The following is a 17580-nucleotide window of genomic DNA, read 5'->3' on the forward strand; positions in this document are numbered from 1 at the left end:
AGACCCCAACGGAGGTCATCTATTTTATAGAAGGCCCCTACGGAGGTCATCTATTTTATGGAGGACCCCTACGGAGGTATTCTATTGTATAGAAGACCCCTTCGGAGGTCATTTATGCCATAGAAGACCCCCTACGGAGGTCAATACCTCTACGGAGGTCTTCTATTCCATGGAAGACTTCTACGGAGGTCTTCTATTCTATAGAAGACCCCTGTGGAGGTCTTCTGTTGTATAGAAGACCCCTACCAAGGTCTTATATTGTATAGAAGACCAATGAGGAGGTCTTCTATTTTATAGAAGGCCCCTGTGGAGGTCTTCTGTTGTATAGAAGGCCCCTACGTAGGTCATCTATTTTATGGAGGACCCCTACGGAGGTATTCTATTGTATAGAAGACCCCTTCGGAGGTCATTTATGTCATAGAAGACCCCTACGGAGGTCAATACCTCTACGGAGGTCTTCTATTCCATGGAAGACTTCTACGGAGGTCTTCTATTCTATAGAAGACCCCTGTGGAGGTCTTCTGTTGTATAGAAGACCCCTATGGAGGTCTTCTGTTGTATAAAAGACCCCTACCGAGGTCTTATATTGTATAGAAGACCAATGAGGAGGTCTTCTATTTTATAGAAGGCCCCTGTGGAGGTCTTCTGTTGTATAGAAGACCCCTACGGAGGTCATCTATTTTATAGAAGACCCCTACGGGTCATCTACTTTATAGAAGACCCCTACGGGTCATCTACTTTATAGAACACCTCCGGAGGTCATATATTACATAGAAGACCCCTACGGAAGTCTTCTGTTGTATAGAAGACCCCTACGGATGTCTTCTATTTTATAGAAGACTCCTAGGTCTTCTATTTTATAGAAGAACCCTATGGAGGTCTTTTATTATATAGAAAACCTCTATGGAGGCCTTTGTTGTATAGAAGACCCCTACGGAGGTCATCTATTTTATAGAAGACCTCTGCGGAGGTCATTTATTTTATAGAAGACCCATACGGATGTCTTCTGTTGTATAGAAGACCCCTACGGAGGTCATCTATTTTATAGAAGACCCCTACGGAGGTCATCTATTTTATAGAAGACCCCTACGGAGGTCATCTATTTTATAGAAGACCCCTATGGAGGTCTTCTATTCTATATTAGAGCCCTACGGAGATTTTCTATTACATAGAAGACCCCTATGGATGTCTTATATTATATAGAAGACCCCTATGGATGTCTTATATAGAAGACCCCTTCTATTCTATAGAAGATCCCTACGGAGGTCTTCTATTACATTGACGATGTCTACTATTCTATAGAATACTTCTACGGACGTCTTCTTTTCTATAGACGAATCCTACGGAGGTCTTCCATTTCTCGGAAGACCCCCATGGAGTTCTATACTATACTATACCCTTGCTATTTTAGTGAAGACCCCTACGGAGTTCTTCTGTTGTATAGAACACCGCGAGAACAAGAATTACGGTGGTGAGTATAAAAAGGTCCATATCAAATTATCGAATAATACAAACCATTAAAATTTTCTCCATATCTATGTCATCGCACATTTTGAAAATTTCACAGCTCTTCAGGGTGTTACAAAGGCTGTTTGTTAAATGTCTTCCGAGTAAACTATTTAATATGGGTTTTTCTATGCTTTTCGTTCCTGGAAATAAAGAACATTAATCCCACACAATACAACATAATACCATACAATATACAACATACCCTTGTGAACATCCCAAGGCACTGATATAATGTTTGCTGCAGCCAAATATGTACGAGCCTCTTCACTTTTACGTACCAAATAATTGCCTGTTGAAAAAAAACGTATAAAGATTAATATTCTTCAATAAAAAATACGACAATTTTTTTCTTCCAACTTACCCAAAATTAAACCACCCATAGATATACCGGTGGCGCCTAATTTTTCTTTGGGCACCATTTTACCCACATGTCTAACCACTTCGGAAAGATCCTCACAATTTGAGGCACAATATAGACGTGGTGTTTTCAATTCAATGCCACCTAGGCCGCGATTATTGAATACAACAACACGCAAGCTAGCTTGATTGGCAGCTGCCACCAGACACTTGATATATTCGGCCTGAGATTCACCTGTTAAACCAGGTAATATAATGACGCAAGCACTATCATCAGCGCAACCATCTTCCATCCAATCTAATGCAACTTCTCCACCATCGGTCAGCCTTAAAATTTCTCTGAAATTTCAAAAAATATATAAAAAATGTTACGGAAAATAAAAGTTTTTTCCAAAACATACCTTCGATAGTTAATATTAGGTAATATTTGAGATCTAATAATACTGGCAAATACGGTTTGGGCCCGACTTTCGAAACACCAAAATGTGGGCCAATATTTCATTTCCAATGTTGGTATATAACGATATAAAAACGTTTTAAAAGGTCCATCGGAACAAGCTAAAATTGGACGCTGTAATAATGACAAAATGATTGTAAGATAATTGTATAATAAATGTTTTCTTTATATTATTATTATTATTAATATATTCCTAATACTTAATGAAGTTCTTTAGAATATAACTTTTACACTAATAATGGTTTTTAATTGCAACAGTGATGGGGAAAAATAATGGAAATTAATCAAATGCAGTTTATTGGCATTCTCTTCAATGAGTAAGTGTGTATTTCTAATAACATTCAACAAATAATTGTTTAAGTACATTTTTAAGAACAAACTTCTTTTTTTTCTACAAATAACACAATTTTAGACAGTTCTTCTAGTTGCAAGTTTTTACAGGAGAAATATCTTCCGACAACATCTGTTAAGAAAACATTGATGAAACAAGAAAGTTGCTTGAATGACACACATTTCATGCAAACGGCATGTAACGGCCTCATACATCTCCACTTTTTTCTTAAAAACTCACAAAAATTTAATTAAATGTTTCTATGTCTGACATGGGAGTTAGTTAACGACAACGGAAATAAATTAACAGGTGTTTATTGACAATTTCTCTTGAATTACTATGCTCTCAGTAAGACCGATTGATAAACATTTGATGATTGAGGCGAGACATTCCCACGAGAGCCTAATCAATGAGAGATCATTGCTATGTATGAGCAAGGCCTCAAATGACATTAAAGAAAAACAAAACGTAAAATAGATCTTTAACAACAGACAAATACAATTTAATTAAGTGAATATTAAATATTATTAATTAATAACTGTACTCACCTTAACTACTTGTATTAAATAATAAACTACATATCCTAATATTGCAAATGCCCATAAATGTAGACGTGGTATGTTTGTCAAATATATAATAACTGAGTATAACATCATATTTAACTTTTTATATATTTTGTTCTTTTAGTTTTTTTATTCGAATAGCAAATTTGCCAATTAAAGTTGAACTTTATCTAATTAATACTGCTGCATATACATATAGTGTTGATTATCTGAAATGAAACGAAAAAATATGATATAATATCAATGTTAGTAATTAATTGGAAAACACACACAAGCAACGGTAAGAAATATGAAGCATGTTGGTTTACAAAAGTTTGTTCTTATCTAATAAAACTATTAATTTCACATTACTATAATTTTCATAGATATATTTTTGATAAAAAAAAACACTTTAATGTAAAAATAATTTCAGCGCATAAATCAAATCTGACAGTTCGTATCACGGGTACAATCAGTTGATGTTATAGTATGTTTACATTGTACTGTATTTAGTAACTCCAGTGGATTTTTAGAAGTACTCTTTCTTTCGGAAAGGGTTTTTAGAAGCACCCCTTCTTTCAGAAAGGGTCTGTAGAAGCAACCTTTCTTTCACATAGGGTCTATATAACGTCATCATAAATTCCAAAAGTCGTAAGTAACAATTTTTTAATAAGTTTACAGGAGAAACGAAAAACGTTATAAAATGAAAAACTGTTTTATGGAATATTAATCTTATGAGTGCTAGTTTTTGGGATAAATGAAACCAAAAACGCTTGTTTTCGGGATCCCTCATTACAACAAGATCTGCAATATTATCCCATTTTCCGAAATACCATTTCCTGGATAGAATCGTTATTTTTTAACGTAGAAGCTTGACATTTTGCAGGACCATGTATTTTAGTTTTATGTATCAGATTCGATAAAAAACGAATTTTTTGGAATTTTTTTTGGAGATACGACATCGGGCATTTATGATGACGATAAGCACCCTTTCTTTTAGAATGGGTCTATGGAAGTAATCTTTTTTCAGAAAGGGTCCATAGAAGCACCCTTTCTTACAGAAAGGGTCTATAGAAGCAACCTTTCTTTCAGAAAGGATCTATAGAATCAACCTTTCTTTCATAAAGGGTCTATAGAAACAACCTTTCTTTCAGAAAGGGTCTGTCGAAGTACCCTTTTTTTAAGAAGGGTCTATCGAATTACCCTTCGTTTCAGAAAGGGTCTATCGAATTACCCTTCCTTTCAGAAAGGGTCTATAGAAACACACCTTCTTGCAGAATGGGTCTAAAGAAGCACCCTTTCTTTTAGAGAGGGTCTATGTGAGCAACCTTCCTTTCAGAAAGGGTCTATCGAAGCACTCTTTATTGCTGAAAGGATCTATTAATACATATTTCTTGCAGAAAGGGTCTATAGAAGCACCCTTTCTATTGAAAGGGGTCTATGGAAGCAACCTTTCTTTCAGGAAGGGCCTATAGAAGCAAAATTTCTTTCAGAAGCAAAATTTCTTTTTTTAAGAAAGGGTCTATAGAAGCACCCTTTCTTTCAGAAAGGGTCTATAGAAGCAAAATTTCTTTCAGAAGTAAAATTTCTTTTTTTAAGAAAGGGTCTATCGAAGCACCCTTTTTTTAAGAAGGGCGTTTCTTTTAGAAAGAGTCTATCGAAGCACCCTTTTTTTAAGAAGGGCGTTTCTTTTAGAAAGAGTCTATCGAAGCACCCTTTTTTTAAGAAGGGCGTTTCTTTTAGAAAGAGTCTATCGAAGCACACTTTCTTTTAGAAAGTTCCTACCGAATCAACCTTTCTTTTAGAAAGGGTCTATCGAAGCACCCTTTCTTTTAGAAACGGTCTATCGAAGCACCCTTTCTTTTAGAAAGGGTCTATCGAAGCACCCTTTCTTTTAGAAAGGGTCTACCGAAGCACCCTTTCTTTTAGAAAGGGTCTATCGAAGCACCCTTTCTTTTAGAAAGGGTCTATCGAAGCACCCTTTCTTTTAGTAAGCGTCTATAGAAGCACCCTTTCTTTCAGAAAGGGTCCATAGAAGCACCCTTTTATTCAGAAAGGGTCCATAAAAGCAACCTTTCTTTCAGAAAGGGTCCATAGAAGCAACCTTTCTTTCAGAAAGGGTCCATAGAAGCAACATTTCTTTCAGAAAGGGTCTATAGAAGCAACCTTTCTTTCAGAAAGTGTCTATAGAAGCAAACCTTTCTTTAAGAAAGGGTCTGTCGAAGCAACCTTTCTTTCAAAAGGGTCTATAGAAGCAACCTTTCTTTCAGAAAGGGTCTATAGCAGCTACCTTTCATTCAGAAAGGGTCCTTTCTTTTAGAAAGGGTCCATAGAAGCAACCTTTAGGTTGGGTCTATAGAAGCAACCTTTAGGTTGGGTCTATAGAAGCAACCTTTCTTTCAAAAGGGTCTATAGAAACAACCTTTTTTTCAGAGAGGGTCTATAGAAGCAACCTTTCATTCAGAAAGGGTCTATCGAAGCACCCTTTCTTTTAGAAAGGGTCTATCGAAGCACCCTTTCTTTTAGAAAGGGTCTATCGAAGCACCCTTTCTTTTAGAAAGGGTCTATCGAAGCACCCTTTCTTTTAGAAAGGGTCTATCGAAGCACCCTTTCTTTTAGAAAGGGTCTATCGAAGCACCCTTTCTTTTAGAAAGGGTCTATCGAAGCACCCTTTCTTTTAGAAAGGGTCTATCGAAGCACCCTTTCTTTTAGAAAGGGTCTATCGAAGCACCCTTTCTTTTAGAAAGGGTCTATCGAAGCACCCTTTCTTTTAGAAAGGGTCTATCGAAGCACCCTTTCTTTTAGAAAGGGTCTATCGAAGCACCCTTTCTTTTAGAAAGGGTCTATTGAAGCACCCTTTCTTTTAGAAAGGGTCTATCGAAGCACCCTTTCTTTTAGAAAAGGTCTATCGATGCACCCTTTCTTTTAGAAAGGGTCTATCGAAGCACCCTTTCTTTTAGAAAGGGTCTATCGAAGCACCCTTTCTTTTAGAAAGGGTCTATCGAAGCACCCTTTCTTTTAGAAAGGGTCTATCGAAGCACCCTTTCTTTTAGAAAGGGTCTATCGAAGCACCCTTTCTTTTAGAAAGGGTCTATCGAAGCACCCTTTCTTTTAGAAAGGGTCTATCGAAGCACCCTTTCTTTTAGAAAGGGTCTATCGAAGCACCCCTTCTTTCAGAAAGTGCTTCTATAGAAGCATTCTTTCTTTTAGAAAGGGTCTATCGAAGCACCCTTTCTTTTAGAAAGGGTCTATCGAAGCACCCTTTCTTTTAGAAAGGGTCTATCGAAGCACCCTTTCTTTTAGAAAGGGTCTATCGAAGCACCCTTTCTTTTAGAAAGGGTCTATCGAAGCACCCTTTCTTTTAGAAAGGGTCTATCGAAGCACCCTTTCTTTTAGAAAGGGTCTATCGAAGCACCCTTTCTTTTAGAAAGGGTCTATCGAAGCACCCTTTCTTTTAGAAAAGGTCTATCGATGCACCCTTTCTTTTAGAAAGGGTCTATAGAAGCACCCTTTCTATTAGAAAGGGTCTATCGAAGCACCCTTTCTATTAGAAAGGGTCTATCGAAGCACCCTTTCTTTTAAAAAGGGTCTATCGAGGCACCCTTTCTTTTAGAAAGGGTCTATCGAAGCACCCTTTCTTTTAGAATGGGTCTACCGAAGCACCCTTTCTTTTAGAAAGGGTCTATCGAAGCACCCTTTTTTAGAAAGGGTCTATCGAAGCACCCCTTTTTTAGAAAGGGTCTATCGAAGCACCCTTTTTTAGAAAGGGTCTATCGAAGCACCCTTTCTTTTAGAAAGGGTCTATCGAAGCAGAAAGCGCTTCTATTGAAGCACCCTTTCTTTTAGAAAGTGCTTCTATTGAAGCGCCCTTTCTTCCAGAAAAGTTCTTTAGAAGCACTCTACATGGAAGGGTACCTCCCTATATTCTACATTTTCAAAGTTTTAGCCACATTATCCTACCAGAATGGCTATAATGTGGTATTTATGGCAATGAATTGTCGGTGCTGAACCACATTGTTATAAAGCCCCCATATCCAATTAAAATGGGTAAAATTTTATATTTAGTATCCGTTCGGGACATTAAAAAATCTTGCAGAGAATTGTGGCTATTGGTCCAGGTTTTCATATAGGACGACACCTCCCGATTTTGGGAATTTTTAAGATTTTTGCCACATTAACCAACCCAAATAACTAGAATTTGGTATTTAGTCTTCGTTGGCGGTACTAAACATTTCCGAAGAGAATGGTTGGTGGGTGCAGGGCCACGTTTTGGTATAGCTTTTAGACACATGACCATTTATTGATATAGCTCCCAAAGCAGGGACAAGGCAGACTTATATCACAAACTGCACCCCGATTCATATTACATTTCACCGAGGGGTATTTTAGCCACCGTTGAAAATGTGTAATATTTGGTCAAAACTTAGATCAAGTTCGAAGAAGATGGGCCAAAATGGTCCACTCCGCTACAAAAGTTCAAAATTGTTCGATAAAATGGTGCGGGCGATGACTCAATGAGTGCAAACGTTTCGGTCCGTAGTATGCACATCGTAATATTTCTACCAGGCATAGATGAGTTTCTATTATGGACAATTTGGATTTGGATTGGATTTTTTTTATTTATTTTTTTTGCAAGAGGTTATCTTAGCTTCCTCTTTTTCAACGGTATACTTCAATTCGGGGCAAGCTAATACTTCCTGTGATAAAAATCCATACACGATAATTTTGGCCGAAATTTTACAATGTGCAATGTGTAAAATTACTCTCAAACTTACATCAACTTCTAAAAAGGTCTGTTTCGGACAACATCTTGGGGCACTTAAGTGCACTTTTAGGACTGTTCGAGGCCCATTTGGAAAATGTTAGCAACGGTACTAATTGTGATCCTGTTTACAGCGAATTAATGTTTTTCGTGGACATTGTGATTGAAAAGCTATAAAAACTCTAATATAACTTAAGTTTCGGACAGCGCCAAAATCCATATAGGAACCCGAGAAGGACGGACTGGGGCAGGTTCACTGATCTGACGAACCATCAACTGACACTCACCGGAAGGATAGTAACAGTTGCTGAGCTTAACAGTAAAGTATCCAACCTAACAGAAACCCTTCTTCGCTGCCATAAGGATGCCTGTCCCAACCGGTGTAATGGAACAAGGATCTTGGCGAACTGCGGAAAAACACCAAATCGTATAAAGCTATTTTCAACAAATACAAGAGTGAAATCAAGCGCACCAAAAAGAAGTCATGTGTTTGTTTCTGTGAGTCTGTAGAAGGAGTTAACGACGCTGCCAGATTCCGCAAGATACTCTCCAAGGACCCCAAATCCATTGGTAGTATCAAAAAACCGGACGGCACGTGGACAGACTCAGGTCTTGAGACTCTAAACCTTCTAGCTGAGACCCACTTCCCTGACTGCACGGACGCCAGTAACCTTCACATTGAATGTGGCAACTTCCAAGTCCAAGAGCCAATGGACGAGAGCCTCATCGATAAGGTTGTAAGCAGAAACAAAATAAAGTGGGCAGTAAGTACATTCAAACCCTATAAGTCACCTGGTCCAGATGGAGTAATTCCTGCGATGCTTCATTTTGCCACACCGCAGATATACCTAATACTGGAGGAGATCTTCAGGGCCTGTTTGTTTCTTTCCTGCGTACCAGATCTGTGGAAGGAGGTAAAGGTAACTTACATCCCCAAAGCGGGGAAAGCCAGTCACTCTGCACCACAAGACTACAGACCTATAAGCTTATCCTCCTTTCTCCTCAAGACACCCGAACGACTGATCGATCTGGAGATTAGGAGCTTTGCAGATACTGCCTCGCTGAGCAACTCGCAGTATGCTTACATGAAATGTAAATCTGTCGAAACCGCTCTTCATGAGGTCGTGGGTTTTATTGAGAGAAATATGGAGAATTCAAACTTTACCTTGGCGGCTTTCCTGGATATAGAAGGAGCCTTTAACAACGTAAAACTTGAGTCAATTCATCTCTCGCTTAGAGCGGAAACCCTGATCTGCTGGATAAATAGAATGCTGGAGAGCAGGATCATTAATTCCAGCATCGGGGAGTTGACAATAAGGAAGACAGTAACTAGAGGTACCCCCCAGGAAGGTGTACTATCACCGCTGCTGTGGCTACTTGTGGTAAACAATATTTTGGCGGAATTCGACAATCAGGGCATCAAGGTTGTCGCATACGCGGATGATGTGGTTATACTAATAGCTGGCAAATTCTTGTCCACAATATCGGAGCTTATGCAAAGAGCCTTATCAAAGCTGTCCCGTTGGGCCACCGCAAATGGCCTTGGTGTAAATCCAACGAAAACAGAACTGGTATTGTTCACCAGAAAGCGTAAGCTCGGCGACTTCGTGCCACCAACATTGGATGGAGTGCAATTACATCTATCACCTGAGGCCAAATACCTAGGTACAATCCTGGATTCTCAATTGAGATGGAAAAGGAACGTCGAGGAACGGACGAAGAGAGGTATGATTGCACTTTATTCATGTAAGAATTCGATTGGGAAAAGCTGGGGATTAAATCCAGCTATTATACACTGGCCGTATAATACTGTTGTGAGACCCATCTTATCCTACGGATGTCTTGTCTGGTGGCATGCGCTTCGACATAAATCGAACTCCGACAACATAGACAAGGTGCAAAGGGCAGCCTCGATACTGATAACTGGAGCTTTTAGAAGTACACCACAAGCAGCTCTAAATGCGATGTTGAACCTCTTGCCCATGAGACTCAGCATCAAAGGTCAAGCAGCACGTAGTGCCCTAAGGCTACATGAATTGAATCGTTGGCGTGACAGCACCTATGGACATGCATGCATTCTTCGGGAGCTAGGACCAAACCTTAGCTTAAATCACCAATCCAAAGATTTGAAGATTTTGAGGTTGTTATCCCTAGTAGAGATGACTGGATCCGTAGTAACCCTCCTCTGGACGGTCTGGCTTTCTACACAGACGGTTCCAAGATGGAAGATGGTACCGGAGCTGGCTTCTAATTTGAAAAGCTTTGTCTCGAATACTCATATAGGTTGAACAGCGACTGTTGTGTTTACCAAGCAGAAATCTTCGCGATCAAAATGGCCACAGAGTTGATAAAAAGTCTGGATGCAGAAATCTTTGAACCGGTGACTATCTTCGTTGATAGTCAGCCGGCTCTTAAAGCCATCAAATGCTCCAATATCAAGTCTGAGGCCGTTCTTGAGTGTAGAACTGCTTTGGCGAACCTCACAAACGCTGTCCGACTTTGCTGGATACCGGGACACTGTGACATTGTGGGAAACGAGAAGGCAGATGAACTGGCTAGACATGGATCCCAATAAACAAGTCTAGCAATCACTGACTCAACCAAACAACCCATATGTCACCTTTTTCGGAGAGTGGAGACGTTCTTTGAAGAACGAGCCAAGGAACTATGGCATAATAAACCAAGGTGCAACGTGTTAAGGGCCATTTGGCCGACTCTATCAACAAACAGAACAACTTCACTCTTAAATCTGAATAAGTCAGAAATCAGGGTATTGACGGGAGTCAATAATCCGAGCTTTTATCGGTAAATGGCAGGATGATGGCGTGGACTATTGCAGGCTCTGTGAAGATGAGGAGGAAACGGAGACTATTGAGCATATTTTATGTCGTTGCCCGATGTTAACTCGAAAGCGATATAGATTAACAGGAGTATGCTTTCCTCCAAGCTTAACCTTCTACTCAAACATGGAACCAACAATCATAAAGAACATCATCAAAAATTTGAATTGGCTGGGACGGCGCGACCCATAAGCGTAACTAATTCTCCGACAGTTTTCTACCATCACCAAATAAACCACCCTCTTTTCCTTATTACATCTTCATCTTTAATAATCCATCTATTATTACTTTCCCCAACCTCACCCTCTTTTCTTTACTTTTCTTTTGTCTTTTCAGGTAATTCTGAACCTCTTCTTTCTGATTTATTGATGATCACAATGGACCGAAAGGTCTCCGAGTGGCGTAGTCAATATATATTGACTACACATCCCCAAACCTAACCTAACCTAAGTTTCAGACAACTCCTTACGGTACCTACCGCATAAAAGTTCAAAAATAAGGTGCAGTTTAAGGACTGTTCGAGGATTGTTTTGAAATTGTCATCGAAGGTAGTCCTTGTGTTTCTGATTAGAACAACGTACATTTTTTCGTGGGCAAGAACATGATACCTGACATAATTCAAACACTATAAAACCCCTACGAATCGTGTTGAAATTATAATAAGGGTAGACGTACCTACCTCATAAAAGTTCAAACAGTTTAAGAACTGTTCGAGGATTGTTTTGAAATTTTCATCGAAGGTAGTCCTTGTGATTCTTATTAGAACAATATACATTTTTTCGTGGGCAAGTACGTGGTACCTGACATAATTCAAACACTATAAAAACCCTACGAATCGTGTTGAAATTATAATAAGGGTAGACGTTGTGATAATTACTACAACATTAAGAATGAGGAGTTTCTTCTGCTTCAAACTCCATTCTATATGTATGTAAGACTTTGTTTTTGAATTAATCATATGGGTTATCTGAAATATAGCGTTCTCTTCAACAAATGTGAAAAAATAACATCATCTTGGGAGAAGATTTTCGATTAGACATTTCGATGAGATAATTTCTAATTATTGTAGCTATTTCGTTATAAGTCAGTTGTGTGTAATAACAAATCTCATTTATTATTTGAAACAAGTTTTTATTTAAATTGTACTTTCAACCCCGTCTGCCTACTATTGTATGAATGGACATTACAGACAGAGAAGTGTTTGCGTAATTTGATTGTCGGTAGAGATAACAGACAATTAATGTTTTTATTTGCTAATGTGCACTGCTTGACAATTCTAGAGTTGATGAGCGTTTGAGCGTTTTAACTAAAACTTATATATACATAACTTATGAAAATGGTTTAAAGACTGCTCTTAAAGAATGTTCTGAAATCTTTAGTAAGAGCCATATTTGCTGGTTAAGTCAGCAGACTTCGATGGCTTTCGGTTCTAAAAATGACATTGGACATTTTTTAATAGTTCGTGTTATATCTAATTTGGTGTACCAAAAGTTCGTGCAAATATAACACTAAGTGCCTATCCATTAAAAACTGTGTCACCTATAAAAAAGAAATTAAAATTAAATTTACAACAAATCTATTTAAATTATGTGATTGGTATTCAATGATTTTTATAAGGAACGCACATAATATATCCTTCACATAGCCATGCTGGAGGGTATAAAAAATAATTTACCAGACTGTTTGGCAGACGTTAGTAAATTAGTTTCATTTCGTTTCCTCCAAATAACACTCATTACAAACAAATGACCCAATGTCACATAAACAAACATTCAAACATACATACATAGGTATTTAAAGAGAAAAACAACTAACGTTTAAATCTGATTTTTTTTTGTTTTCAAAAGGGGTAGATTTATGTGCACGTGGAAACAGTTAAAGGTATATAATCTAATTTAGAAATACTATATACTATGTAAGTATATAAGCAAAATGTAAACTGGAATGTTGACACATTTATTCACTACTCACAGGGATGAACATAGAGTTACTTTCAACAATAATTAACATTGTTTATATAATTCTTGGCATTTACAAAAAGAAATGTCACATAAGTTTCTTTTTTTCACAGCAACTTCTTCAACTCCCATAAAAAAAAACTTGTAAAACCCGCACGCACACACAGGAAATCACTAAATTACATTATATTTCTAGGCTAGTAACACACAACATAAAAACATTGCATACTTTTAGGGGGTTCACAGTAAAAAAACAAAAAGGAAACAAAAGAAGTGACATATGAATACTAAGTAGTTTTTTGGAGGTCCATAACAACCAATTACATTGCGTTACACACACTCTATATATAGCATATATCCATCCATATATTATATGCCAAGTCTTATCTACATTTTATCTAAGAAAAAAGTCCTTCATTTTTCTTCAATAAAAAAAACAATGTAATTTGTAAAGTTATTTTATTTTTCGTTTTTTTTTACTTGTCATACCCGAAATTGCGTGACACCAAAGAATCCCCAAAAATCTGCTACTCAGAGGCAAGTCGTCATTTGATTAATGCCTTATTGACAGTGGAAAATACATATGTAGGTATATATGTATGTACGTGGTTTTCTTCATCAATTACACAAATTGTACAAATTGTTACATAATTCGTTAATCACTTTCCATCGTTGCCAAAGAAATATGCAAACATTTTTACAACATTTTCCAAAAGAAACATTTAATTGTTTGTAATTACTGTTACACTTTTCAAATAAGAAAAAAACACCAACACCACCAACAACAACTTGTGATAATGAAACGACAAGTAATTAAAAATCCAATTGGTTTGTCTATATTATTATTTTTCGTTTTCTTCGTGGTAGTCAGTTCCACTGCACTTTAATAACTGAATAAAATTGTTACCTTTATTTTGTTTTCTGTCATTAGAGACAAGTTCTTTTTTAATGGGGGATTTTGAAGAGCATGTCAGGTGTTTCATGGCTCTCTTTCGTTTTGCAAAGGGCAACACTCACATTATTCGTCGTATATTTTACAACCGGCATTTGATGTGCTCTCATTTTTATACTATAGAAGAAAATATATATGTTATGTATGTATTTTCTTTCATACATAAATAGTGGTGGTATCTCTGTTTGTATCATTCATTGTTCCGCATATATAATTCACTCTCTCCCTCACAATGGTTTCACGTGCTTGATTTTGGCACGTTTTCCGAAGTTTTTCAATGCCACAGACGTGTACTTTTCACGTCTACAAGAGAAAACTCTTAGATAGAAAGAGTATTTCTATACACTGGACTACAGTTTTAATATTAAATTATTTTATGTATTTTTTGTGATTTAGTTCGGCCGTAGGATTTTGTTTAACAAAACAAATAATATTCGCTTTATTTTATTTATTTAATTCATTCATCAGTAGGATTTTTTTAAATAAAACAAAGAATATTCGTTTCATTTTAATTATTTAATTCATTAATCAAGCCGTCATGCAGGGTCTTCTGACAGGTAAAAAACGCATGAGACCTTATTAATAATAAACAATGACGAATCGGCCACAGAGAAGTATGCAAATAATGAATATTTGACTCCATACGTATTTTCGGATAATGGACCAATGCGAAACAGTCCGATTTTGGCTTTGAACACATCAAAATACCTCTGGAAAGTATATGAAAAAAGAGACCCTCAGTGCACAGAACCCTATTTCCTCTCTCAATAGTATTGGAATGACTTCATTTTTACTAAATGGATAGATATTATCCTCTGCTACCATAATAAAACCCAAAAAGTGCGCCAAATTCAATAAAATCCATCATATACGGAAATTGCAATCACAACAGATAGCCCCAGCATATTCCACTCAACTGGCCCAACTGCTTCATCAAAGCACTCCTCGTCCCGATAACATATCAGGACAATGGCAAAACATTGCCCACTCCATACAAACAGCCGCAAAATCAGTACTTGGATACCAGAGACCTTCACCAAGGAATCCATGGTATGACCAGGAGTGTCGTGCTGCTACCAAAGAGAAAAATTCGGCATATAGGGCTACTTTACAATCAGTAGCAACGCGAAGCGCACGAGAGAGGTATCGGGAGAAAAGGAGAGAGGAGAAACGTCTTTTCCGCAGGAAAAAGAGAGAGATGGAAAAGCGGGAGTGTGAACAAATCGAGATGTACAGGAGACAGAATAAAGTCCGAAAATTCTACCAAAGAATGAAACATCAAACTGATGGCTTTGGAACTGGCATCATCCTCCTGTAGAGACCAGCAAGGTAATCTGGTAACTGATACAGATATTGTTCTAAGGATATGGAAAGAGCATTTTTCCCAACTGTTGGTTTTGAATAGTAGCGGATTCGACGAAGATACCACAGATCCAATCCAAGAAGACGGTATTGAATGTATACCACCCGGCAAAGATGAGGTAAAGACAGCAATAAACCGGCTGAAGAATAATAAGGCAGCAGGAGCTGATGGCCTACCAGCCGAGCTGTTTAAAACCGGAGGCGACACGCTGATAAGGTGTATGCATCAGCTAGTTAGCTCCATCTGGCAGGAAGAACGCATACCCGACGATTGGAACCTGAGCATCCTGTGTCCCGTCCATAAGAAAGGAGATAAGACTGTATGCTCCAACTATAGGGGCATAAGTCTTCTCCCTATTGCCTATAAGATAGTGTCAGGGATATTGTGCGAACGACTAAAGCCAATGGTCAACGAAATAATTGGACCATACCAATGTGGCTTTAGACCTGGCAAGTCCACCATTGACCAGATATTTACCCTGCGCCTAATCCTGGATAAGACCCAAGAGATGCAGATCGACACCTACCACCTTTTTGTCGATTATAAAGCAGCCTTCGACAGCCCGCTACGTTCAAAGGTATTCCAAGCAATGTCTGAATTTGGTATCCCCGCAAAGCTCATCCGGCTTTCTAAGATGACTTTAAGTCCCGTCCACACTAGAGTGATTTCATTGCAAAAATTGTATGAAATTATGCGTCTCTAGATCGACCTCCATAGTAAAGTAAAATCATAAAATTGCTGTAGTGGGGAATTCGATTTAAGAACACCTAATTTCATGAAATTTTTTAATGAAATTCACGCTAGTGTGGACCGGGACTAACTGATACTAGGTCCTCAGTTAAAATTGGAAAGAACCTCTCCGAAGAATTTTGTACCAAAAGAGGTTGATCAGTAAAAGAAGTAACCGATACCTTTATGAAGGTCGAAGGAGAATCTGCTAAAGTGGGTCTGGCGGTAAACGGCGAGAAGACCAAGCTGATGGTGTCGACGCGCAATGCGTCCATTGAGATCGGACCAACTGTTGAAGTTGGTTCCTATAATTTTGAGGTAGTAAAAGACTTCGTATACCTCGGCACCGCCGCAAACACAACAACAGATGCTACTTTGGCTTAAGTACCTAAGCACTTTAAAAACAAAGCCACAACTCGTCAAACAAAAATAACGCTTTACAAAACACTGATACTACCCTTGCTGATGTATGGTTCCGAAGCCTGGGTACTTGCGCAAGCAGATAAGGCAGTGCTTGACGTGTTTGAGAGAAAAATTCTTCGAAAAATCTACGGACCGATCTGCGTTGACGGTGAATATTGACGTCGTATGAACCACGAGCTGTATCTGCTATACAAGGACATCAATATTGTTAAACGTATCGAGGTGCAGAGATTGCGTTGGATAGGCCATATAATAAGAATGAGCGATCATGAACCCGCTAAAAAGGAGTATAAATTAGAGCTACATGACGGTGCACGCAGAATTGGCAGGCCGAAGAATAGATGGCGCAAACAAGTGGATGATGGGATGACAAGGCGCGGTATTCCAAAAAGCAAAGCACGAAACAGAGAGAATTGGAGATCTTGGGCCTAATTATGACATTCGATTCGATCGAGTATTTGCTCGATAATGAAAAAATCAAACTATGAAAACCTATTCGCGCCAATAACCGTACATTTACTAAGGTAGATACATTAGCAATTTGTTACAACAATGTCAACAAGTTTTACAAAAATAAATCATTTCGCACAGTTTTCTAGCACAAATTTATTCCGAAATTATTATTCAACGATTTCAATAAATATTTACATTTTTTCATTATTAAATATGTTTTTTAGTTTTTGCTTCAAAATAAACACATTTTTTACCAAGGTTTTCATAGTTCGATTTTTTCATTCACGAGTAAATATTCGATCGAATCGAATGTCGTAATTAGGCCCCTTTTCTTAGTTCGGTCTATGGAACAAATGTTCTGTAATGGACCAGCTAAGTAATATGGAAATTAAACCCCTTCTGGGAAAACTGAAATTTTGGGTAATATATCCTTTACCAAGCAAACAATCGGGTTCACGGACATAATAATGATGGGGAAGACACTGATATCATTAGGAAGTATTTAATATTCAGTTTTTTAAAAGGCAGTAAAAGGGATCTAGAAAGTTCGAACAAGTTCAACTACCACCATTCCAAAGGCCAGATCATGAAAGTAAATTTAGCGGTCGATTATTGATAGCAACCCAACTCCAGTTGCGTTGCCGACAGCATGTTTAATAATAGAAACTTCCATTTCCGCATTGAAATTCAAACATTTTACAATTAAATTAATAGCTGAAGATTCAAAACACTGATTCTGAATGAATTTCTCAAAAATTGTTGTCGTTTCACTTATTTTAATTGTATGATTACATATATCTTTAGGCAACGCGTTGCCAGAAGAGAAAATCATGCAATTAAAATGAGCAAAAAGACGGAAGTTGTTGTCAAATTCAATAAATATCAGTGTTTGGAACCGTCAGCT

General features: G+C 37.8%; 1 protein-coding gene across 1 annotated transcript in view; it reads right to left on the reverse strand.

Moving 5' to 3' along the window:
• Positions 1-13678, reverse strand: part of Hydr1 (abhydrolase domain containing Hydr1) — a 19930-nt gene extending 6252 nt beyond the window's left edge. Inside the window, exons 1-6 of the mRNA XM_073991643.1 lie at positions 13246-13678; positions 3203-3426; positions 2268-2437; positions 1871-2205; positions 1712-1798; positions 1516-1649 (exon numbers count right to left, since the gene is read on the reverse strand). Of these exons, the coding sequence (XP_073847744.1) occupies positions 1516-1649; positions 1712-1798; positions 1871-2205; positions 2268-2437; positions 3203-3310 (834 nt within the window). The 5' untranslated portion in view covers positions 3311-3426; positions 13246-13678. The remainder of the gene's footprint in view (positions 1-1515; positions 1650-1711; positions 1799-1870; positions 2206-2267; positions 2438-3202; positions 3427-13245) is intronic.
• Positions 13679-17580: the final 3902 nt, after the last annotated feature.

The sequence above is a fragment of the Musca autumnalis genome, unplaced genomic scaffold (genome assembly GCF_047663935.1).
Source record: "Musca autumnalis isolate F117 unplaced genomic scaffold, ASM4766393v1 scaffold_5, whole genome shotgun sequence".
NCBI lineage: Eukaryota > Metazoa > Arthropoda > Insecta > Diptera > Muscidae > Musca > Musca autumnalis.